The following is a 26,693-nucleotide window of genomic DNA, read 5'->3' as shown; positions in this document are numbered from 1 at the left end:
CTTCCTAGTTTTTTACCCTACATTTTTTATAAATCATATTTATGCAGAAAGATTGTTAATATTTTTCATACCACAGCCACGTGTCCCAAGTTGTACCACACATCTGCTGTCTCCTCCTCATTTTCAGCCAAAAACAGTGCCCGTTCAAATGAAGACAGTGTCATATCATATTGCTGGGCATAGAAGCAACAGAGGCCCAGATTGTTAAAGAGCTGGCAGTTATAAACACCCATCTGCAGGAGCCGTCTAGGTTGAAAGAAAACACTTGTTTCATTATTTTTTCATTAATTCCAAGTAGGGGTTCTACTCTAAAAGACAAAGTTTTCTCCTGCTTTCTCCCTATAAAAACCAGGTGTTATAGTCTTACACTTGGTAGCTTCATGAAGGGCAGTGCAGGGTATTTTGTATTAGAATCCAAACTGTGCAAAACAGTCTGTGTAAATGAGTAACTTCTGTCTTCGTGACTGGGTCACATGATCTGACTTTACTGTAAGACAGAGATGTAGCAGACTTTATCTGTCTCATCCTTCCAATCCCTCGACATCAATCATGCTGTAGTTTGTTGCAGTTTATAAAACTCTTTAAGACTTCAATTTTTCGCTTGATTCCTGTCCTTCAGTAATCTAATTAGTAACAGTACGTTTAGATGTGAATCTACATTAATCTTACACATCAAGCATAACTCAGATTTTGATTCACATTGATATTGTTTCATGTGTCATTTAAAATGGAGATGTATTATAAAAATTCTGTTTATTAATATTTATAGGAAAAACAGAAATGCTATAGGGCTAGGGAAAAAGAGGGCTGCTGTCTGCAGTATGACTGTGAGTTTCTGAACCTAAAGCACAGAAGAGCTCAAGTCCAACAGAAATGTGATGGTAGTGCTCTTATTGACTTAATCTGCTCTTAGCAAGAGAAGGTCAGGCTCCTTTGCACTCTGACTGCATTGAAATAAAAATCAAGCAGCAGTGTTTAACACCATCTTTTCACTGCTTTCAGTAAAACACACAGGAAGACCAGCCCATGTTCCAAGTCAGGGATTTCATGGTCACAACTCCTGGTCACTTTGGGTGGAGTAAGGGCTAAATAAGAAGTCCTTGTGCATTCTGTATGCAATTGAAATTGAGAGTAAGATCCACTGTTTTCAAACTGCCTCATGCTGTGAAAGAACTTTCCTAGTTTATTAGTTGAATGGTAACTGTTTTGATAATCTTTGTTTGATGCCTTTTCCTGGTCTTAAAATCAAGAGTCAAACACGGTTAGAAGGGGAAAAGGGATTTTACCTTGGTATTTATTTTAAGGATCCTTAGGTGCACATGTCCAGGTGAAATGCACCGAAATGCACCCCACAAAATGTACACCCCCAAAAGACCTGGTATATCATTATAGGTTTTACTAATTAGCATATCTATCAAAGATTCCCCAATGAGAGGCTCGAGTGAGTCCCCCTCCCCAAGGAGCCTTCCCCTGGATGGTTCTATCTTAGTTTACAGAATGTGTTCTGGAGAGGACCTTGGGGTCTGGGGCACACTGATCCCTAGCTACGAAGCTTCTAAAATGTTTAGTCTCTCAGCTTGACAAACAAATCCAGGAATGTAGGCAAAAAGCACTGAGAATACAGAAGTTGTAAAAAAGGTACAACAGGGGTATAAAAGGCAAAAAAATCTTCATGGCATCAGTTGATATTTCTACGTACTTCTCATGTAATGATTACAAGTTTGTAGTGATGTAATTATTGCTGTATAAGAAGATACGAAAGTTAGTAAACTGATTTTATGGTGATATTTGTCCAAATGCTCATTCATCCTCCCATGCCTATCTCCTAATTAATTTTTTTTTCTGCATTACAAAAATCAACCCCTTATATTACCTTCCCACATATTCTGTTCCCCCTCCCTCCCTCTCCATAAGCACAGATACCTGTAGAATCGCAGAGCTATCTCGGGTTGGTCTGAATAAAAATGGTTACTGCCAATGCATGCAATGGCTTCCACATGAGTATTGTCTTGTTTTAAGACGTCTTTATAGTACTCTGCAGCCGAGGAGATATTGTTCATTTCCTAAACAATTGGACAAAAATTCCAATTACTTCTACTGTTTATCACCTATTTTTAATGTGGAACTTATTAAAATGTTAATCTACTGAGTACTTTATCTATGCCCTGTACCTAATTGAGATCAATTACATATGTTCTTGAAGTTCTCTGATTGTACCATTCAGTACCATTGTTTGGCATCTTCACAAGCAACACACACATCCTTGAGAGGAATATTAAATATTAATTTATTAGTAATATTTGCACCTGAAATTAACTCTATGCCACTACTAAGAGACTTACTAAGTTTTTATTTTTAGAAAAAGAGACAGCCTTTGTATTGGGTTTGGAAGTTGAAGGGGGACTATAGGGGTGGCTTCTGTGAGAAGCTGCCTGATAAAGCTTCCTCCATGTCAAACAGAGCCAATGACAGCTGCTTCCAGGATGGACCCAATGCTGGCCAAGGCTGAGCTCATCAGAGAAGGTAGTAACATCTCTGTGATAACATATAATATATTTAAAAAGGAAAAAAAAATGTTATTGTACAGATGTAATTGTGGCCAGGAAGAGAAGTGTGAGAATGTGCAAGAGGAACAACTCTGCAGACTCCAAGGTCAGTGCAGAAGGAGGGGCAGGAGGTGCTCCAGGCACGAGAACTGAGATTCCCATGCAGCCTGTAGTGAAGACCATGGTGAGGCAGCTGTGCCCCTGCAGCCCACGGAGGTCAGGGGAGCAGAGATCCACCTGCAGCCTATGGAGGAGTCCCATGCTGGAGCAGGCAGATGCTCAAAAGAAGGCTGTGACCCTGTGGGAAGTCCATGCTGAAGCTGGCTCCTGGCAGGACCTGTGGCCCCATGAGGAGAAGTCCACACTGGATCAGGTTCACTGACAGGACTTGTGACCTCGTGGAGGGCCCATGCTGGAGCAGCACCACGTGCAATAGACATTTGCCCCTTCTTGCACAATGCCTTGTGATACCCAGAACTGTTTCCCAGTCAGTTTCCCGGTATGGTAATATAGAACAGACTTACTTCCCCAGTCAATGTCTCACTTATTTTCAGTGCTTTTTAAATCAACTCATTAATTGCTCTGAACACAAACAAGAATATAATTGCATATGAAGATCTCTTATGTGCCTTTGAAAACAGGAATCATGAATTTACCAAAACTTGTACTACTTAGGATATGCCAGTTAAGAGAACTGTATTGTATATAAATATATATATACAACTTGGACGTGTGCTACTTGGAAGATTGAATTAGGGTAAACTCACTGCTGTAAATGACAGTGCACTGTTTCTTAGGGGTGCAAGGCCCTGAGAACCCTATCCCATACAAGAAAAAAAAAATTAAAAGATCAAACTTGCTCCTGTGTTTATACAGGAATAATTTCTACCTGTGTGCTATAGATACAATGTGGTCCCAACATAACTAAAGAATAAGCTTTTATATAACCTCAGCAGTGTATTTAGCTACCAAAAAAAAAAAGATTTCTTGTGATTAAAGGAAATAGTAATAAAGCAGTCCCTTTAAAAATTATGGGGTTTTTTAAACCAAAAATGCTCTACAACTCTTCATACTGTCAACAGTTAGTGACAGAGAAGAAAAGCTCTGATTAAAATTCCTGATACATATATTCCACTTGTGAGTCTGTGCAATGAAAGCAGCCCTGTGTTGTAGTACAAATCTTTGCTAATGAAGCAATAATCCTGCACTCAGGTGTCAGTGCAAAACTAGATCCTATCAAATATATGCTGCTCTTTAATAATTCCTTACAGGGTTATGCAATACTATGTATGGTTCTGCAAAATAATATCCATACTTAAAACTATTCAACAATTCAGAAAGAAAAGCCTCCAAAAATTATGCAGCTGTTTTCCTCCTTGCTGAAGGACAAAAAGGATTTAATAAGAAAATGGATTAAGGCTTATGATGGATGAGAATGATGAGAACAGGATAGAATGCCAAGCATGAATATAGACAAAAAAAAAAAATTCATTACTTTGGTTTTAACATTTGTTCTGGAATAGCACATTACCAACTTTCAGTGAAAAACAATATTAAGTCCACTGTTTGACATGAAAATACACAACTTTAAAATACAAAATACATGGTTGCCAAGCTAAAGTGAAACTACTTTAAAACTAATCCTACTTAATACATCTACTTCCTAACTGAGAAACATTCACATTCTAACTGTTCTCAGAAACTAATGGTAACATATAGTGCTAATAAAAACAACATAGACAAATGAACTATTTTGCTGTTTAATTTTGCTAGTTGGTGACTTGAGCAGTTTTAGAATGATGAAATATATATAAACTAGCCCCAGCTGCAAGGAAAACATCTGGACAACTTGACTTAATGTGGACTTGTTTCTGCATGCCAAGGGCAAATGGGATCTCACTGGCATGATTAACCATTGAAACAAATAAGCCTGCAGGGCTCCCCTGACATTACCTTGGTACCTTTGTGGAAAGCTACCTGCCTTGCATTAGTGACAGTGACTATCAGCACAGCTGGTTTTTGATGACCTTACAGTTATATTCAACTACTCACTCTTTTTTCTTGCTCATGCAGCTAAATTTGGCCACTGTAAGGACTACAAAGTGGGTGCATACCTCATAGATTCTGGCAATGCCACAAATAAGAGTCACTTCTCCAGGAAATCGATCTAACCCTTGCTTGAAAAGGTTCAAAGCTGTTACAGGCTGATCCAAGCGCAAATACACCTAAGCAAATAAAAAGTGCATAGAGATGTCAAATGTCTGACTTTTATACACATTCTGCTGTTTAACAAGGGAAATAAATAAAAGGGATGACACCTCCATTTATGTAGTAAACCATTAGCTGAGATGATGAATAATACTGGGAAAATAATGGAGTGAATACTGAATAAACCTGTGTAATGAAGTTAAATAGGCTACTTAAGATAATTAAACTTACTTCATACATCTATACGTTATTAATTTGAATGTTACTAATTAAAATACCTTATTATTTATTATCATATTAATATACTTCGACACTAAGGTGAAGTTATCATCTGAATACTTCCCTGTTTAATGTATTTTCAAAAACTTATGTTTAGGCTTTAAAGAACTGGATCTTCAGGTTGATAGTGCTGGAATATCAAAATGTTTTACTTAGTCAAGTAAGACGGCACTGCACAGAGCAGCGACTCTTTCAAGTTTCCTTACTGTTCAACCAACCTCCCCTGTCACAAACAATAAAATCCTATGGAAAGAGGGCTGTTTTGCCTCTGTGATTTTGGCTTCTGTTTTAATTATGAAAATGTGCAATGTGGATAATAATTGTGTGAGAACTGGGCATCCAATGTATTGCAATGTGTTGATAGGGACCACCTCTGAAGCTGTCACTGTAAAGCCCTCCTGCTGTGGGGTATGGTAAACACAGCTACAGCAAAGGGAAAAACCCTGCACATATGCTTTGGGAAACTAGAATGTTTTATCTATCTCCTGCTGAGTGGAAAAGGATTTTGTTGGAGAAATAGTGTATTAGTGCTAATATTTAATACCACTAAAAAAGGGAAATAATCTGTGACTGGTATCCTAATACAAACATTTTGTGATGAAATATAAGATAAAGATCAATCTTAAATGAACACCTGAGAAACCTCCAACCATGATTTCTGCTTTTGCCCTTGAACTTCACGGACTTCGGTCTGCCAACAACCAAAACTGTACATTGTTTTTTTGAATCCCATAGATATATATTGCTGACATTTAGACATTTGCAAAGAATTCTTTCCTATGACCACTCAATGACATTCTTAATTGTCAGAGCTGTCAACTGTGACTGTCTTCCAAGAAAGGGACTGCCATTCCCAGTTGATCATTGGCAAAATGAAAAAAATACAGGCATTTTTTACACTCCTTCTGCTAATGCCATTCACATTTCTTGTATTAAGCTAGAAAACTAATGCCTTCTTGTGAAAATCTATAAAAGAGCAAGGGTTTTGGAGGGCATGGTGCTTAGTAGACTAGAACTGCACTAATTACATCATTAACCATGAATGACACATCCAGTTTAAAAATGGACAGTGGGAAACTCCCCTAGATCTGCTCTTTATAAAATATTTTTATCTTCGTTTATGAAGTATGTTTTCTGAGCATTAATGACTTAAATCTGCTCTACTGCATTATCTGGAGGTTCACTCCGAAGATGCACTCACTACAGATGCTAAGACCACACAGCCACAGTAGTGTACTATGTAATTCCCATATCCAGTGTGATACCACACTGTCCAACATCTCTGCATACTGTAGAGCTACTCTCTAGGTAAGTGGCAAAAGAAATTAAAAAACAGGTGAGGCAATTTCCATCTACTTGCAGTTGCTGTGGGAAGACCCGCTCTTTAAGAGTACCACAGCTATAGTAATTATGGTTTATATACTAAAAGCAGAATGGCTCCATTCTCTTTTTGGTCTCTCTCTCTTATCTCTTGTAAAAATATCCCATTTCTAGCTCTTCTAGGTCATAAAATACTTTGTAACTTCTCAGCAGGTCCTGACTTCTTTAAAGACCCCCACTTTTTAATTTTCTTTTGGACTTCTATCGTTTTGTAAATTACATTTCCAGAGAGATACCGCTTTCAGTAAAGTATTTTTAAAAACCCAGATAGCTGTTGCAATAATGAATATAAACAAAACTAACTAGTATCATAGTATCAGTATATTTCCATGGAACCTTATGCAACCTTGTTTTTTTTTAATGGCTGCGTAACTCAAGTCTGATTTTTTCAGTTCTGTTAGACTGAGCTATATCTCAGTGCCTTATTCTATCGCCTGTCCACTGACAGTCACTAAATCATGCTGTACAATGTTTTATACTTGACCAAGCTGGTCTATAGAGTGAGAGGCGGAAGATCAAATGCAATTCCTGCATAAGCTAGTACTGATGTGGGGGGATGCAAATCTCCTGTAATGAATCACTATTTGTTAATCCAATTACTCTGCCAATTTAATAATTCTGTGTAGTTCGTGGAGCGAGTCCAGAGAAGGGCCAGCAAGATGACTAGAGGGATGGAGGACCTCTCCAGGGAGGAAAGGCTGAGAGTTGAGTCTGCCTGGAGAACAGAAGGATGCTGTTCATCTAATTGCAGTCTTCCAGGACATGACAGGACCCTACAAGAGAGCTGGAGAGGGACTTTTTACAGGGACATGTAGTGACAGGACAAGGGGGAATGGCTTAGAACTGAAAGATGGTAGGTTTAGATTAGATAGTAGGAAGACATTCTTCACTATAACGGTGGTGAGGCACTGGAACAGGTTGCCCAGAGAAGTTGTGGATGCCCCATCTCTGACAGTGTTCCAGGCCAGACTGGATGGGGCTCTGAGCAACTGAGTCTAGTGGAAGGCATCCCTGTCCGTGGTGGTGGGGGGGGGGTTGGAATTGGATGATCTTTGGCATCCCTTCCAACCCAAACCATTTTGTGATTCTATGTATTTTGCAGAATGACTCGTGGTAGAGACAGGAATCTGAAATTACTAAGCTTAACTGGGTCAATGAACTTCAAGCACAGTATTGAAGACAAGTCTCTAGATAGCAATGATGATCATTTAAGTACAAAACAGAAATTGCTAAAGAAATGTAAAGCATATATGAATATCTGAATTATCCACTACCAGTGATGACTTGTGGACAGGCCTGTGACAGCTGGCTGAAGGGGAACTGATAAAGAGCAACTGGTTTCATCTCCTAGGACACGATGCAGAAAAATGCAGTTTTAGTTTCTCACAGGCCACCTTTTCTTGAACGTCTTAGAAAATGTTTAGAATATAATGTGTATCCTGGTAAACAAGTAGTTCTGAGACTCAGCTGTGCCACTTGTTCTTTTGAAGCTTTTAATGCCTTTATTTTGACAGAACATTCCCTGTTTCAAGGTCTCTGATTGCTTCCTTTAAGCTCACTTTGTTTTGATTTTGCTTGTGAAACTAGGATTTTGAGCTTCGCTCTTTATTTACAGATTTATTGCATTAATTTCCTAGGAGACCATATATAGCCCCATTGTTCTTCATACTGCAACTCCAATTTTTTAGCTCCATAATCCTCATTGGAGTTTAGAACAAAGAATCCAGTAACACAGGACTTTTTTTTTTATCTTGTTTGTGAAATCTGTGAGCTCTAAAATAATTTCGTAAACTGTCTACTTCCACTGCAACTGTTAGCATGTATTGCCTCAGGCATGGAGATCATACACTTTTAAACACAATGATGTATCTATGACTTACTTTTGCCAAATACAAGATTGTATCAACCATGTCCTGCTGCTTAAGGGCTGACTTAAATTGTTTTTCGGCTTCACGATATAATCCCAACCTAAAGAGAGAACAGATACATAAAGAAAGTACTTGTTTGTCGGGGTTGTTTTAGTTTGTTTTTTTAAAGCTTATTAAATAATGACGCAGTGCACACTAAATCATATATAAACTGCCTGAAAGCACACTTTAAGATAACATATTTTGTGTGCATGTTAACAAAAAACATATCGTTATATAAAGATAACAAAACAACCACTCAAAACTATGAAAAAGACAAATCCATGAAATTTGGCCCCCTCTTATACATGCAGCCTTCTGGTGCTGCGTGAATAATGACGTACTCATATTCACAGGACTTCCTCCTGCTCTTAGAACAGACAGTAGAAAATGAGCAATTAATGTCTCAACTCTACCCAAACTGATTCAGACCAGAATTTCCTCACCCATGGCAAAGATCACACAAATACTCTCCACTGTGAATGAACATCATAGAAGTCCATTTAATCTCAAAGGCACTTACTTTGCATAATTACAGTCAAATGTTTTGCAGTAATCTATAAAAGCTACACAAATAAAAATTAAAGAGGACTCTGCAATTTCAGCAACAGAAAACAGTACACTTTCTCATACAAATTGCCTTTCGTTTCCTTCAGCCAAAGAGGACATACTTGCTGAAGAAATGCGAAGCACAAACAGAAAAAGTCAGCTAAAACAAAGAAATACAGCCAATGGGGAGATAAGGTATTCTGGGATCCTGGAAGTCCATGGACCTGCTTGGATGCATTAGTGTCTACAACATGATTCATAAAAATCCTGAACATAATGAATGACCTCTAAGCTTATGTATTGGGTTTGCATGAGAAGGTTTTGGTAGCTGGGAAGCTACAGGGATGGCTTCTGTGAGAAGCTGACATGTCTCTGATGTGCAACAGAGCCAATGCCAGAAGGCTCCACAGCTGGCCAAGGCTGAGCCCACCCATGATGGTGGTAGTGCCTCCATAATTAGCATAGGAATAATGTATATGCAGGGATAATACATTTAAGAAAAATGGAAAAAACAGTGCAATGGCAGGCAGAGAGAGGAGTAAGAATTTGTGAGAAGAAGAGCTCTGCAGATACCAAGGTCAGTGCAGAAGGAGCAGGAGGAGGTGCTCCAGAAATTCCTCTGCAGCCCATGGTGAAGACCATGGTGAGGCAGCTGTGCCCCTGCAGCCCATGGAGGACTAAGAGGATGCAGAGATCCACCTGCAGCCTGTGACAGAACCCATGCTGGAGCAGGTGGATGCCCAAAGGGGGCTGTGAACCCATAGGATGCCCATGCTGGAACAGACTCCTGGCAAGACTTGCGGCCCCATGGAGAGATGAGCCCACACTGGAGAAGGTCTACTGGCAGGACTTGGGACCCTGTGGGGGACTCATGCTGGAGCAAGGGAAGAGTATGAGGAGTCCTTCCCCTGAGGAGGAAGGAGCAGCAGAGACAAACTGACTGCAACTTCCATTCCCTGTCCCCCTGTGTTGCTGGGGAGGGAGGAGGTAGAGAAAATAGGGAGTGAAGGTGAGCCCAGGAAGAAGGAAGGGTGGGGAGCTGTTTTAAGACTAGCTAGTATTTCTCATTATCCTACTCTGATTTGATGCTTGTGTATGGGGTGCCAGCCTGAGGCCTCAGCATATTTTTAACTGGTACTTCTTGGGCAATGTAATTCTGGAAAAAAGGGTCTAACATGAATATTTTATTCTGTAATATTTCATCAATCTGAAGTCCTCAATGACAGGTTATTTCTCAAACTAACACTGTAATATTTATTTTATGTAGTCTGTTGTAACAATAGTTCCTTGCATTTATTGACTGACTTTTCAAATAATGACTTTAAAATCCATTAACAAAGGCAAAATTGCAACTAATTCATTTACTCAGTATGGATGCCTTTACCTCAAGCAGTGGTCTCCTTTTACATTACAGGACATTTAACTGTAAGCACAGCACTCTCCTATGAAACACTTTCTGAGCTACTTCTGTGTTCAGCTTTGCACAACACACCCAGCAGTACGGGTTCTGTACTCACACTCACTCACCACAGAAGAAATGAACAATGGCTTACCTATAGTAGCACTTCCCAATTTGCACTTTCCACCACCAGTCCTTGAATTGTGCATGCTCAGTGGCAAGGGCTGCCAAATCTAGAGCCTTCCAAAACAAACCCATCATCTTAAAATTAATACCATCAATGTTTACACAAAGAAAACACTGTAAAAATTTTTGTACAGATAAAATTTTGAACTAAGTCCAGTTAACTTGAGGTGGAAGCACTGCTTTTTGTTTATTATTTTATAGTTCAGTGCATAAAATAGCTGAAAGGGTTATTTGTCCCTATAAAAATAAGAAATTCAAACAGCTTCTTCTAAATCAAAGAGAAAATAGAAAATTAATTTGATCAGACTCCTGCAGTGCCACTTCAGAATATACTGACTATTTGTTTAAGTAGAAACACTTTTTCCAAGCTTCCCATCCTTGTTCAGTAACAGCTGTTAAAAGCAAGTAAAAATAAACTGAAATAAAGAAATAAGTTCAGCAAGTTTGAAATACTGTAGAAATTTTCATCTCATTGCTAATATCAGGTTGCCATAACTTCTGGAAACTCTCAAATGTGTACAGTAAGAAATATTTCTTCCTATAAAAAGTCTATAATGCAAATAATTATTTTATTACAGGAAAAACAGAGAAATATTCTAAGAAATAGATATCTATTGAAGATGGTGGAGGTCTAAAATCTCTTTTGTCTGGTATACTGGAAAAGCAGGTAAGCTAATCAATGTGCTCTGATCAGCCACCACAGCCAGAATCTATGGCCTTTCATGTTTTAGCTATAATTTCAACACTTCTCTTAAAACAAATATATGTCTGTTCTGTACCACAACCAAACACAGAAGCACTTGTGTTTCTTTTTTTTTTTCAATTTCATTTTGTCTCAGAACATATCAAAGCCATGCTATGTTTGTTATATTTTCAGGATATCATCAGAAGTAGGGTAAAAAGCTTTAACACAGTATTTTTATAACAAAGAATCGACCTTTCTTGTGTGGGTTTTTTTGGTAAGCATTTTGCAGACCAAAGAAGTCAGAAACAAGTTATCTGTTACGAACAATATGTAAAAGTTTTGTGCACCAGTTACTCAGTAGCAGAGAAACAAATAATTCCAGGAGAAATTAATCTGAATATTGAAATGCTCTAAGAGCCCAGTTTAGTGACATCTATGCCTACGCTGGATCCCTGTTCTTTCTGCTAGCAAAATGAGGCTGCAAGTAGTCAATGAGTTTAGATCTGACATTATGAAGAAAACTCATTGGAGCTTTGACAATTTAGACAAGTTGCTCTCTTTTGGCTTTGTGAAAAAGAATAATTTGTTTTCTGTAGCAATTCAGGATAAGTAGTTGCATCAGTGCTATCCCTAAGAGAAAGAGACAGCTGTCCTTCCCTGCCTCTGTGACAGGAGAGAGAAAACTCAGGTAAACCTACAACTCTGAATTCACTGTTTCTTCAAGTCAGGTGGAATCCTTGAAGGCGTTAGATGGCAGCTCTTATCTTGGTTGCCCTTTGTTTCTTAATGTCTTTGCAAATTGCACAACAGGGCCTTTGGATGCTAAAACCACAATGGGGAGTAAGCTTGCTTCAAGACAGAAATCGTTGGATTCCCTTCTAGACAGATTCTCCCTTTCATACCAAGGTACATAAGCAATTCTGTCCCAGTACTGGAAAATCTGTGACAGTAGTTGATGTTAAAAGATTGGTTACTTTTATTGCATTTACAAATGTATAAACAATGTGTGCGACTGTCAAATACCACAACTGCTACTAATGCAGCACAAGCAACCACTTCAGAGGAGTAAGGATCATACTGCAAATACTGTGCTTCAAAGAGCTTTCCTCAGAGATCTCTGATGGCAAGGCCTCAAGAAGGAGGACTGAGTTTCAGAAAATGATCCCTTCTGTAGCTACACATTCAGGTTTCTTTCTAGTACCCTAATTACTTCTGGTAACTATTTTATGCAAGGCTAACAATTTTGGCTGTGATTGGAAAACAATCTAAGACTGCTTCAGGCTCAGTAGACAGTAACTTCAGTAGCTTCTGTTGGTGCAGATCCTGAGCTCTTCCTGGAATCTTCTACTAACATCAAGAAACACAATATGACTTCACTTTGAAATTAGTTTATGAAATTCAATCCTATTTTTATACTTTCCGATTAAAGAGAAAGCAAAGGAGTTGGAAGATCCTGTTTCTGATACTTTACAAGCAATTACAATAACTTCAATCAAAAAACACCAAAGTTACAAATACTTCTGAAAAGTGTTTGCTGAGAAGACTTTGTGCATGCTAATAGTTAAAAATTTCTGCTGGTATTACAAAAAAAATCTTTTGACAATGTGGCCCTTGAAATGTTTGTAACTGGATTAAAATAGTCTTTTAAAAGTAAAAGCTTTCAACTTGCCATGTCAATACCAACTGCTAGCATATTTAAATTTCAGTTTGCTGCGAACGTTGGGTTCTAAATTGCACAGTTTGGGTACAAATCAATGTTCAATCTGCACAACATGTTAATTTAAACCCAATCTATAACAGAAGTAGTGATATGCCTATCCTGCACTCCTGTGCATTGCTGAATGTTGGTGCAGTCATATTAATAACTGGAAGGGAAAAACAGGATGGATTTGGAATTGGCAGATACTGGTATGTCCTTTAAAGGATTTTTGATTCCAATACAGCTATCAGTTCAAAATCTACACTGCTTGTCCTGAAAGTTTTAATAAACTTTAGGATATAACTCATTATCTGGACATACTGATGAGCTGAAGTTGTTACTGTCTAGAGCACTTAGCATACTCAAGTATGCAGAGTCCATTTCAATAACAGTCTTAACCTTGGGAAGCTTTTCAGAAAAATTTTATTTTACTCTCAGTTCTTATGTTTGTGCAAATAAAAATGTTAAAAAACCTGAACTTGGTGGATTTTATGGTTTTTTTTCAAAAAAAGAGTTTTTTCTTAAAGAATGAAAATTAATGTAGATTCTTTAATTGTATTTAGCATGATTCTGACTTTCATTTTTTTACCATTACTTTCCTTAGCTAAAGTGTATTATAACTAAGACTTCCAAACTGTCTACCAGCTATAACACAGTTGTGGCAATTTACTATTGTATTGCAAAATTAAATTGGTAAATGTACAGTTGTTTGAAACAGTAATTTCATACAGAGTATTGTATGTGCCAAGAAATTAGATAGATGGAAACAATAGTGAGCATCTGCTGCTTCTTTCATGTGCTGTTGAATGGCAGTAATTTTCTCAGCAACAATTACTGACTAAAGTCTTATTTGTAGACAAATCAACACCAGATAGTCTATAAGAGAGCTGAGGAAATGACATTAGCCATAGTCAGTTTAGCTCGTTTTGGTGAGTGTCTTCTGGATTTCTATATTTTGTAGATCTAATATAATTCCATTTTAAATAGATTTCTGTCAGAGAGTATGAACTACAAAGTATTGAGAAGAACTAAGGAAAAATGAGAGGTCGTGAGTTCTGGCCACAAGTATATATTGTACAATCTTTGTGCTTCCTCAGGACAAAGTATTTTATCATCATTACCCACCTGTGAATAATGGCAAAATACAATGTCATGGTCTACTGAAAAAAGTAGCAGCAGAACTATTCCTGGACAAGTCTTTGAAACTGCCCTGCTCTTACAGCATTTAGCCCATGAAATGACCTTTAGAAATAGCTCAAGGAGTACAGAAAATCAGTTATTAAGTAAATGTGTTCAAAAGGAAACACGTCAAGAACAATAATGGATATGTAAATAGTATTTTCTTCAGACAAGTGTTTAATTTTTCATTACATAAGATGAAAGACTTTTGAATACATTTTCAAGTGCTGAAAAGCTCAGTGCTCCTCCATTCTTCTTGCATTCCCATGGTTCTGATAACTGATAGATTACAGATGTATTTACTTTTAATTTGAACCAATTTCCTAGCACTATTTATCCAGTTGAATGCACACTGATTAATGACATTTCTCAACTGAAATTGCTGAGTCTTTTTTATTTCTTTCTATACACTGGTTGAATATAAAACAGAAGATAAATAATAAAACTGCCTTTGTTTCTTAAATAATAATGCAGATGAGAACAGTACAGACTGTTCCAGTTGAGCACAGTGACAAAGAAAGGATATTGTCACTACTGCTTTGTGTTTTATTTGCAAAACCGCAGGAACTGCTATTCTATCCATGCAGAAAGTCCAAAGTAAAGACTTTTCAAACTAAGTCAATTTCCCAGGCTTCCAAGCCTTTCAAGCTCTTTCACCTCATCTTATGCAGAAAATGTTGGGTTTTAAGAATGTCTCACATCACACAGCAGCAGGTAATACAAAGATGCAAGAGATGTCAGTGAATGTTCTAACAAGTGATTAACCAAGAGCCAAATCAACCTTTAAACAGTTAACATATGTGCTGTTTCTCTGATGAACCCTAAGTGACCAAATTCTTCTCAGGGAGATGCAAGATACTGAATTTATCATTGCTAGGAAATACCATTGCTAGGAGAGGTGAATGCACACTGATGCAGCCACATTTTAGCAGACATTAAAGTGTTTCTTTTCTGTTTAAGAAAAATTAATGCAAATGAGGTTCAAAAGGAAGGGAGAACAGTTTGGGGAATGGAGTTATATTGCAAATGGTGTAGAAAGCACATAGGAAAAGAGTCAGTGAAAGCAAATGAGAGAAAGCAAACTGAACAGCTAAAAAAATTATTTTCAGAGATATACATTACATTATAAAGACACCTCGTTGTGTGAAGTGTGAATTCAATTCACAACAGTATTTTTTTCCAACAAGATGCAATCATTAACCAAACACTGATCTCCCTCTCATTACACCATAAATGGTGGTGATTAAGCTGACACTTCTTTGCTTACAGGTATTTATTCAAACAGTTCAGGTGGGTAAAATAATATAGACAGAACTTTTCCTGCAAGACAGTGATTTGGGATTCTCAGAAAGGAATTCAAAATACATGCAGTACAGTGCAAAAACATCTTCCAATTTTTTCTGGAGTTCTTGGAAAATTACTTGCATTATATGTATCTATGTCTAGCCTACAGATCCTGTGTGTCCTTAAAGTGTAGGCACATGTATTAAGTGACCCTTTTATTCTTAGTGAACTGGATTTTCAGTAACAAACATCGATTTTTAATTACTAGTGGGCTAAAACCTAGGCACATCCTTCATTTTCACTATTGGATATGTAAATGTTAATTTCTATTTCTCTCTGACGTTTCTGACACTTGCACTTACTGTTTCAATGGTATTTTGGATTAATAGTGCATTACAATTCAATCCTCTTAAAAGAATGCTATGCAATAAATTGATAGTGTACAACTATAATCATTTGATACTAGATTAAAAAGCTTCACATAGCAGTACATTTGGAAATGATTATGTGCTATGTCAACAACAGCAAAACATTTTTGGTGTGTGTTATTCATTAACTGGAGAGTTTAACTTCAGATCTAATTGCATACCAGCTAGTAGTGTTGCAGGAAGTTCAATAACTGTTTAGTCAACTATGCATTATTGACATAAACTTCTTTCAAACAAACTTGAAGCAGACATTTTGATTCCATTTCAACTGGGTGCATATATCTAATATAGCAATGAAATAATATTGACACCTTATTAATTGAATAAAGAGATCCTTTCCCTGGATGAACTGCCAAAAAACCTCTGCAATCTTTATCTCTTTCTGAAAGCTTAAACAATATGTACCCAAACCTGATATTTCCCATTCATTGCAGTAACATAAGAACCATAGAAAAAAAACCTGGATAGGTTAAGAGGGAAAACATAATTAGGAAGATATTTGAAGAAGAAATGTTACAGACAATCGTATGGACAATATAATCTTTGTGTTGATATCACAAAACACCTCAGCACTACAGATTTACATTTCTAGAAGAAGTATCCAAAGTCCTATTGATATTTTATTTTTATGTATTTTCACCAAATACATTTTCTTTCTATTCACCCAAATGCATAAGCAATCATCTCAGGAGTTTAAAATGTCAATTGATGCTCAACAGTACCTGTTTTATCAGGTATTTTCACCTTCTTCTCTTAATTGACAGTCTTTTGTAACTTATACTCAAGCCTCAGGACTCTGAAATTTCTAGGCAGTTCAGCTACCTGTCATGTAGTTTCAGCTATGACTCAGGCCTCAGTAAATTCCATGAACACGAATACATTACATTCAGAGACCTTATCATATTGATAGATGAGGAACCCAGTTTTAAGAATTAGAATGTTTTGCTTCTCAAAAAAGATAGCAATCCATATCTTGGTATTTACCAATTAGCACTCCAAATTATCACCCCTGTAAGAAAGGATTTCTCCCGCTTAAACAACTTTTAATGCTTCACTTCTGTACGTGTGATGGTCTGCCTGCATCCTTAGTTTAGCAGAGTACTGACATACATAATAAAATCTGAAAAAGGAACATATGAGTTACTTACATTTTTTACGTCATTTTCATGGTGAAAGATATATTCAAACAATGCCTGTCAGAAGAATATTTAAAACACTGTCATATTTGAAGAGAAAATTTGGTAATATTCTTTTAGAAGAATACAGAATATCTTGATTATGCTAGGTAGAATTTAATTCTTTGGGAAAACAATCACATTGACACATAACAAATGCTGACATTTACATTTATTTAAGACTCCAATAGACAAAAACTGTTGATGCGCTACATTGTCATCACAGGAAAACATCTTAATTCCTAATTTGTTGCTAAAAGATTAGTGGAATTGCCTCTTATCTTTGGTGCTTAACATCACTTTAAAACAAAAAAGGCAGCTATAACTTGAAAGTGAATATATATTTAAGAATCTGGCACCATTTTCATGACTTTTTAACTGTAAAATCAACCAGTATTCTAAAAAAAGCTTTTTGCAATGGACGCTCAGTTGCTTACATAGTGTTAAACCTACTGAAATTAAACATAGCTTTATTAAGAATGCAAGCTGAGCAAACTTTGCTTTCGGGGAAAAAATTTTTTATGCTCTACAGTATTTTGGGATCTGTAAAGGAAAAAAAATTCTTTTAAAAAATTCTTTGAAAATGATAAAATAAATGCTAATAATATTGTGCTTCTGAAACTCAAACACACCATCATAATACCAAAGCTTAAAGAAGTCACATGCATCAGCCCTGCTGTGGTTAACTGCTTACAAGCCCACGGCAATTATGCAGCAAAAATAACTGCAGCTTTGTTTCCTCCTGTATAAAGCTAATTAAGTCATACTACCTTGTAGCTGTTCTGCACTAGAATATTAGATGAGTATATATCAGGTAACGGGGGTGGCATTTTCAGTGACTAAAATGACATTGAAAGCTACTGGATAAATAAATGGAGACTGGAAGCCTCTGTTCCCAAAAATCTATTACGGGAGCTAGTAACACAAGGTTCAATTGAGTTGAACCTTCTTCTGCATCCAAATCCCAGGTCTTAATTGCTTCAAAAGAACAGAACGTTTTCCTAAATTTGTTTAATTCATTCTAAAAAAAAAGGAGAAAATATTGCCCCATGAGGAAAGAAATACAGAACAAGACCTCAGTCTCCTAAGGGCTTCCATGACCCTTCTGCCAGATTTTCTTAGACAAAATTCTTAAAATATTTACCTTCAGGAAACTAGAGAATTACTAATGAATTGTAGTATCTTGTGAGGAAAATAAACCACAACCTACTTTTCTTCTAGCTTCAGTCAGAAAAGACACTGAACAGATCATTAAAAGACATTAAAGAATTATAAATAGTAACACATTTATAGGGAGCTTAGAATAGGTATGTAAGAAAAGAATAGACAATAAAGAAGTAGTGAAACATTTTCTCCTCTAGTTCAATAACAGAGAAGCATTCAGTAGAAGTGTGTAAATCTAAAGTGACAAAAAAGATGTTTTCTTACATGGCTGGCATGAGGAATTTACTGCTGTTATGCACAGACTCTGACCTTCAAAAGGATTTAAGTGACTGAATATTCACTTGGATAAAAATATCTAGAGTTATCTTAGTAAGTCTATTAAAAATCCACAAGCTAAAAAAGATAAAACTTTCTGTTTCATATCAGAGAACGGTTGCTAACTGGGATTTACCAGAGGCTTTCTCTGGTGACAAGTGGTACCTTCTATGTCTACTATGGTGTTTCCTGGGATAGCCTTTAACACGGCTAATGCTAGTCAAAGAGAAGCCACATTTCTGTATACTTCAAAACACTGGAAAACCTCAGACAGGTAATCTAACTTAAAAAAAGATACAGTGAGGCTACTTCGCAGACACATAAGGAGGAAGTACGTAGGAGGCATTCATATACAAACATGAATAGAGTGGCTAATTATGTGAATTCAGTAGCTGCCAGGTTTATCACCTTTATGCACTTGGAGAGGTGACAGCTCAAGAAGTTTTAAAACTTTGATCAATTATTCTTAACAGAGAGTGCAGTCTCCTGCTTTGGCTTTAGCCTTAATGCTGTTTTGTTAAAAAAAAAGTTATAAATCCATGTAGCTCCAAATTTAAACTTAGATCTTACATTCTGTGTGAAATGTTAATGTCATCATGTATTAGCTTCATAATACTGACAAGTAGACTTGCTGCCTATGGATGTTTCTGTAACTGTTGATTTACATTTTTTGGCTTAAGCCTCTTTTCATATGAAACTGAAGGAAGACAAATCTGCCACAGAAAATGCTAATTAAAACCAAAAATTGTTAAAAATATGTATGTTTCTCATTCCTGAGAGCCCATGTTGAGAATATTTCCTCTGAAAGCTAACCTACCTACTTAAATAGCATGTAGTTACCAATCACAATTAAAAGCTAGCTGTCTTCAAGCAGAACTAAGCCTAGTTTTTATGGATGTGTCTTGTGTTTCTTAATCTTTCCCAGGTTTCTTACATTCCCCCTGTTTTCCAGACTGTAATGGATTTATAATAATGTGTCTGCTGGCTGACTGCCAGCAAGGACATAACTGGACAAAAAACATGCAGTATTTTTTCAGCACTGATAAAGAACTGATTTGTAACTACCCTCAGATGACAGTCTGGAAGTCTTCAATTACCTCACCAGACTAGAACTTACTATATTTGATACCTATTCTTCTGCCTAGTTTGGTTACAAGGCCAAGAGACAACGATGCAAGCAATGGGTGAAGGACACAGTGCAATTACACAAGATTTATTTCCTTTGAAATCCACACTGAAATCAGACTTTAAAAAGCAAAGAAATTTCCTGGTCGCTTATGAAAAACTGTTAACCAAAGTTTTGGACTGGAAGAGCTAATTTCCACCAGCACATTATTAGATACTGCTAGTTTTCTTAATAGTGTTCACCGCTATGTTTCTCAAAATAGACTGCATTCATACTGGTTTGTTCACCTTTAGACTGAGAGCCAAATACAGCTCCCTAGAGTGTGTTTGATACCTTGTGCTCCCTAGAGATAATTGCTTGACACCTCGTCCAAAATGAGCTGTTGACCTCAGCCCAACAGTTGTTTTTGTGAATGTACTATGCGCAGAAAACACGTTCGACCATACGGCTAACTGGTTGTGTTGGGGAAAGATTAAACTGAAAGGCAACAGAAGGATGAATCCTCACACAACTTCCAGCTCCCTGCCACTCAGAGCTGAAACCTGTAAGTTGGGCAGATAACCTGGATAAACCTGTTCTACTGTCAGATAGTTTCATTGACCATCAATCGGATGATCTTAACTGAAAATAAAGAAGTATTCAGAACAAAAAAATGGTACCTTTTTATATAAAAAGTGTTAACTCATGCCATAAAAGCAAAGGAAAAAATCCAAATGTGAACATTTTTAGGCTGGGATTGCCATCTATTTGTACACAGAACCACATTTTCAGACACTAAACCACTTCTGCTGGTTTTTGCTCCTGGCTTTTGTTTTTTTTTTTAGTTGCCCTTCATCACTCCTAGATGACAGTTCAAAGTTATTTACCAGTGGAATATTTATTCATATAAGAATGTTTTTCCTAAGTTATACTTTCACCATAACCTCTTTAGACATACCTTCAATTTCAAGCCTGTTAAACACTGTCAAAAGGTGTTTTGAAGTTCATATCTAAACCACTGTTCATCATTGTTTTTATCCCCAATCCCATGTACAGTTACATTACAATTACACCAGAAAACAAGAAAAAGATATCACAACACTAACTAAAATAGTTACATACCTTTGCCAGTTTTGGTTTCTGAGCATATTTTGTTAAATTCAGTCGAGACAGATTTATGAAAGGGCCATCTGGATTTGTTAGCATTGAAGCCTGAGGGGGAAAAGAAGCTTTTTAAGTGGGAAGATCCCCTACACTTTTCCTGAAGATTTTCAAAATATTATCAGTATACAAATAAAACCCCAAATTTCAAACAAAACATGTGCAGATTCACTGCTCTATTGTGCAGTACAGACTCTTCCTTTTTCTCCCCTCTCTCTTCCCATTATTTCCATACAGTGCCTAAGCATGTAGCTTGGTAGTTGGGATATACAACGAAAAAAAAATCTTCCAAGAAATACTTAGGAAGATTAGTTCCTACCCGTAATAGTGACAAGATGCCACATTTTGCCATTAATGTGATGTTAATATGTATTACATATTCTTGCTGGTTGCATTTTATTAATTTTGCCAACAGAATGGGATAAAACTAGTATAGATTATTCTCATCTTTTGAAGTGACAGACACTGAGTGCTTTGCAATTGTTTTGTAGCTATAGACACTTATGGTGAAATCATACCATAGTCTTTGCACAGCTTTCTGTGAATAAAAATGCCTCAAAGAGCCTGTGAATTTGGAATTTACAGGAATCCTGGTGAAATTGTGAATTTATGTGCATTTTTTTATATAAACAGACTAGGAAACACACAAGAAGAAGTATTTTCAAACTCTATTTTGAAAAGAATTAAAAAAATTAAAAATATTTGTCTCCTTCAAACTTGAGTTTAGATGCAGCTTTTAAGTAAACTACAGTGTCACTGTGCCAGATACTGTGACCAAGAAATCTTCCATTCTGAGAACAGAGGCAAGCGACTCACCGTGCCCAGCCTGACATATCCCCCAGAAGCACTAGTGATTGGACGAGCTGTGAGAGCTGTTCGAGGTGTTCTTATCGCCTGTTCCATGGTGCTTGGCCGTCCACTCTGCGTGCTGGGTCTCACAAATCCTGTAATAGGTCTTCCTGATTGAGTTACTGGCCTGAAGATGTTAAGTACATTATCCTTAAGTGGTATTTCTTGATAGAGATTTTAAACAGTTATACCTGAAGCATTTCATGTTCAGAAGTTAAATTTATGATATGCTCATTTTTTACTTGTCACATTTTAAAAAATAAACTATCACATACCTAACAGCTGGGCTGGGGCCTCCACCTTGGCTAGTTCCAGGAAGTTTCAAAGATGTTCCTGGTCCTACAAAATAAGAGCATTTCTCATTTCACATTGAGATATTACTCTCTCGTCCAGAGGACTTCAAACATAATTGTGTTTTATGATAAACAATAAGCCAGAAATGTCTTTATTCAAACTGAGGGACGAAGAACTAAACAAAGACGAAAAACCCCAAATATTGCATTCTACTACTGATAAATTGATAGACTATTGCAAGAAACCTGCCAATGAACATGGTTTTCTTTCTTTCACCCTCTCCATTCTCTTCTCCATCCCACCTGGGGATAACAAACAACTGCCTGTGTGGAGCTTAGCTGCCTACTGGGATTGACCCAAACAATTGTCAAGAACATCTCAGAAACACCAGAAAGCGCTAAAGTAAGAAGGTTTCTGGAACAATGAGACCAGGCTAACTTGGAATGGTATATTCTCTACCTGGCACCCAGACTTAAGTAAACCTAAACCTTCACCTGTAGAGCAGATGGAGAATGGTATCTCATGTCATTAGACCCTGGTAAGACCCCCACCCACAATTTAGACCTCTGTAAAGTGTGAACTCATCCATATCCAAAGGTCATCAATGAAAATACTGAACTGGCTTGAGCTCAGGTGAACTGATGAAGGGTTCCCCTTTTCACATATTTCTGTTCTGACAGTGGATCATTAAGAATTACTAGTTCCTGCACATAGATTTTCATTCACTGACATTTGATTGGGCAGTTTTTCTAACCTGCTAAGTGAATGTCTATGAGATGGTTTTAAACACTGGGTTAAAAGCAACATATGACATCTATACCTTCCAGTCTCTTCACTGCTTGTTATTATGTAGAAATGAGATTTAAGTTGATGCAGATAATTCTTGACAACTCACTGTTACTCTTCTATGTATTTTCTGTATACTTATGAACGGCTTTTATTGCAAACATTTCCAAGAACTGAAGGTAAACTGATAGGTAGAAAGTTTCCTTCCTTCTTTTTTCCCAAGATAAACCCTAAATATCCACCTGACTACAGCTGTATTCAACGTTAAATAATAATTAAAAAAAAACAGTATTAACCATGATCTCCTTGGTAAAACCAACTAAATATGCAACTGGTGCTAAAATAAATAAAAAACCACAGGATTCTCTCCCTTTTGGCTGGACACACTTAGGATCTCTATTGCTTACTTGCCTTTTACAGTCCTGTGAATCTGGACATTTTTACTCCACAACAGAAAGGGTGGACAGTTCACCCAACACAGTTTCTAACATGATAACTAGGGCACTCTCCAGAGAAATGAGGAAAGTGGTTTTCAGCTTTTCAGACTAGCAGACAAACATATTACTCTTCCACATTCTGAACCCCTTTTTTAACTACTGCTGTACTAAAAAAGAGGCAAGACATTAAAATTCCTTTTTTCAGACATGTTTTTTAATAACTACAATTGTTTTGAGTTTTTGGTGTATAGGGAGAATGCTTATAGGATATAGTTCCTTTGACCTCACCCCAGACCACTCAGTCCTTACTTTGAGAATCCCAAGCCAACTAGCTATGAATAGATGTAAGAGGCCACAGTAGTGCATGTGGCCACTAGAAGTGTCAGAATTTAAGAGTGAAATTTCAGTAGTCATGATTGCAGACAACTCCTTTAACTCCCCAGTTAATGAAATAGCTGTGATTATCCATAATGCCAATTAGTACAAGTTTCTGAAAAATATGCTGTCAAGGTAACACTTTTAAACAAGATTACAACATTAGCTGGTAATATTAATGGTGTTAAGAGTCCAAAAGTAACAATGGATTTTTCTGTAAAACAAAGTTCTAGGAAATTTTTGTTAATAAACAAGACTGATGGAAAATTAACACAGCAAAATTATAAAAAAATAAAAACTGGTGGAAGAAAGATTTCATTACATATGTGTAAAGAGGAACCACAGAAAAGTAGTTGTTTCCCATGGATCCAATACAATTTAGTAATTATTTAATAATGCATGAGTAAGAGCAAAGTCATTATTAAGACAGTTTAATCTGGAAACTAAGAAAGGGCAGATGTAAAACTGAAATGGACATGTAACTGATGCAGAAGGATTTGAACTGCTTAGTAGGCAAAATATAGATAATACCAATTGTAATATGAGAGGTGTGGCTACACAGTTTCACGTTTGTGAACTATGATTTTAGTGGAGGAGGATATCCTGAAATATCTGCCACAGTGAAAGACCCAAGTCAAGACCAGCTATGGCTAACACACTTTAACAGCAAAAGAAAAAGCCCACAGTCAGTAAGCACACATTTTTATTAAGTCGTATGTACAAGTCGAGTAATCACAGAACCACGAACTGGTGGAGGTCTAACGGGACCTCTGGCGGTCATGTGGTCAAACCATGCTCAAGCAGGGACACCTGAAGCCAGTTGCCTAGGACCCTATTTAGATGGTTTCTGGATAACTCTAAGGAGGTAGACTCCACACTCTCCCTGGGCAGCCTGTGCCAGTTCTCAGTCACCCTCACAGTTAAAACTAAGTGTTTCCTGATGTTCCGAAGAAACCTCCTGAGTTTCAGTTTGTGCCCACTGCCTCTGGTCCTGTCACTGGGCACCACTGGCTCTGTCCTCCTTGCACTCTGTTTAGCAATTTCTGTGCTTATCTTTCATGCAAAACTGTAACACTGCAAAAGTGTAACATTAGAACACCACAGATGTATAAAAAAAGTAAAATGAAGCTGTAGAAGAAAACATGTTTTCAGTGTGTCAGTGGACCATTGTTTGGTTTGGTTACTACAAAAGACAAGTGGATAACTGGAAACATTTAAGAAAAGAGTTTCAAGATTCAACTCAAAGATATAGCTCAGAATGAGAAGATTGTTTAGCTTATCAAAGAAAAGATCACTGGATGACTTAATGACAGATTTAACTATTTACTTTGGAAATACACGTTTGAAAATAAAAACTTCGTATCAGGCATAAAATGTTCACAAAGAAGCAACAAGTAGAGTTATAGTTGATAATTCCCACTAAAGATATGGGACACTGATAAAAGCTAGCAAATTCAGTAATTTACAAAAGACTGCAGGGGGTTCTCTATCTTTGGAAAGTTCTTACACTTTCTGAAAAATCGTATAGTAGTGCATATAATATTATATAAGCGTAATATAATAATAAGAGCGTAAATAGTATTAATCAAATTATTTTTCTTGGAAGATAATCTCTATCACAGGGGGCATAAAATCAAATAAAACTCTAAATTATATTACTATGCTGTTTTAAGATAGATATACGTAATTATCTTGATTTTATCAATGATTGAAATTATCAGTGTTGATCACAATGTATAAACACATCTACAGTACTGCTTGACTGTAACCAAGCATGTAATGGGAGTTTTTAAAAATGTAATCAGATAGATATGCAATTGCCTACGTCTATCCAGACAAGAAAGCACTTAATAAGTTACATAAAAATTGCCATGTGGACTGTACTAAAGAAACTGAGAAAAATACAATTAATGCCAAAAAGGTAGTGGAAGACAACTAATTATATTCCACTTGGAAGGGAATTGATGAAGCTGAAGAGAAGAAACAATGCATAGAAGAAACAATGACAGAGCTGCAGAACTGCTCAGTGAAGGAAGAGAAGAATGAAGTAGAGAAAAGCAGAAGAAAGAAAATCAGATAATGTTTGCAGGACATGATGCCAAAAGGTGATTTCTGACTGTTGCCTACACTACAGGCGTATGGATAAAATTCACAGCACAGTGAGAGCAGATTTTTTTCCTCTGGTTTCCCACAGTGCCTAAAGAAGCCAGAAAGGAGTAAAAGAAATCCATGTACTGATGGAAAAAGTGAATGAGCACTTGTATGCTCACTACATTTCCTCAAACGTAGAGAAAAAGCTGACAAAACATGATTGAACATGGTCTGAATTCCCATCTTGTTGGGGCCCCCCCCCCTGCCGTGTAGCCCTGAGAGAGGGGCCCTGGGGACAGACACGGGGTTTCCCTGCCCCTGGTCAGCCTCGTTCCCCATTGGTTGGTTTGTGTTCCCTGCGCGGGCAAGGACCCTCGGGTCCCGTGATTGCCTCAGTTCCTTGGCAGAACCCCGGCCACGCGGCTGGAGAAATAAACATCTCTGAAACATCTATCAAGAATCGGTCCATATATATTTCTTTTCCACGGGCCTTGTTGTTTGATACGCGTGTTGCAGTTTCCCCACTGTAACAAATGGTGGGTAATGCGAGCAGAACGATCCCCGATCCCTACAACGACTGATTTGTGAGTAAACTTTGGATTCCTCTCCTTGTTTTTGTTTTGCTATTCCATCTCTATACTATGGAGGAACTGTGGAAAGACTCTTGGCTCTCAAAGCCACATATGGACATTGATCTTAAACTTGAAAAGATTCTTGAACAACGATTTGTAAATTTTAGCTTAATTCAAGCTCAAAAGGAACTGAAACACTTCCTTTCATGGTTGCTTAAGAACTTTTTCTATGTTTCTTGGGATTTAATTCGTACCAAAGACTTTTGGAAGACCGTTTGGACACAGTTAATTTCTGAGTCAAAATATATGCCAATGGAAGAATATTTCCATGAATATTATTTAATTACTGAGACTGTTGAGCAATGTCAGCTGTGTCTTGCCGAAGGGAAGCGTGCCTCAGAGTCACGACCCAGGCCACGTGTGCCGAGCGCTCTGCGAGCAGCAGCGAGGTAGTTCCCGCGCGCGGGTGGAGCGGCGTGAGCTGCAGTGTCTGCAGCAGAGTGAGGCACGGCGGGAGCGGGGCAACTCGGTGGTGCCTGCCCAGCCCCGCGCAGCGTGTGGTGGAGCGAGACCCATGAACGCCCGACCGAGAGGGGTGGTGTGCAGGCGGAGGCACGCGGGGCAGGGGCCAGCCCGCGCA

General features: G+C 37.4%; 1 protein-coding gene across 2 annotated transcripts in view; it reads right to left on the bottom strand.

Annotated features, from left to right (window-relative positions):
- Positions 1-26,693, bottom strand: part of TTC8 (tetratricopeptide repeat domain 8) — a 45,471-nt gene that overhangs the window by 6,373 nt on the left and 12,405 nt on the right. For both annotated transcript variants that reach the window (XM_017728980.1, XM_017728979.1), the window contains exons 4-12: positions 21,774-21,837; positions 21,466-21,625; positions 20,611-20,700; positions 16,878-16,922; positions 10,423-10,508; positions 8,294-8,381; positions 4,661-4,771; positions 1,924-2,063; positions 72-246 (exon numbers count right to left, since the gene is read on the bottom strand). In XM_017728980.1, the coding sequence (XP_017584469.1) occupies positions 72-246; positions 1,924-2,063; positions 4,661-4,771; positions 8,294-8,381; positions 10,423-10,508; positions 16,878-16,922; positions 20,611-20,700; positions 21,466-21,625; positions 21,774-21,837 (959 nt within the window). The remainder of the gene's footprint in view (positions 1-71; positions 247-1,923; positions 2,064-4,660; positions 4,772-8,293; positions 8,382-10,422; positions 10,509-16,877; positions 16,923-20,610; positions 20,701-21,465; positions 21,626-21,773; positions 21,838-26,693) is intronic.

Source organism: Corvus brachyrhynchos, unplaced genomic scaffold, assembly GCF_000691975.1.
Source record: "Corvus brachyrhynchos isolate BGI_N302 unplaced genomic scaffold, ASM69197v1 scaffold1, whole genome shotgun sequence".
In the NCBI taxonomy this organism is placed as follows: Eukaryota; Metazoa; Chordata; class Aves; order Passeriformes; family Corvidae; genus Corvus; species Corvus brachyrhynchos.
The sequence above is the reverse complement of the archived record's forward strand: the minus strand, read 5'-3'. Positions and strand labels throughout refer to the sequence as shown.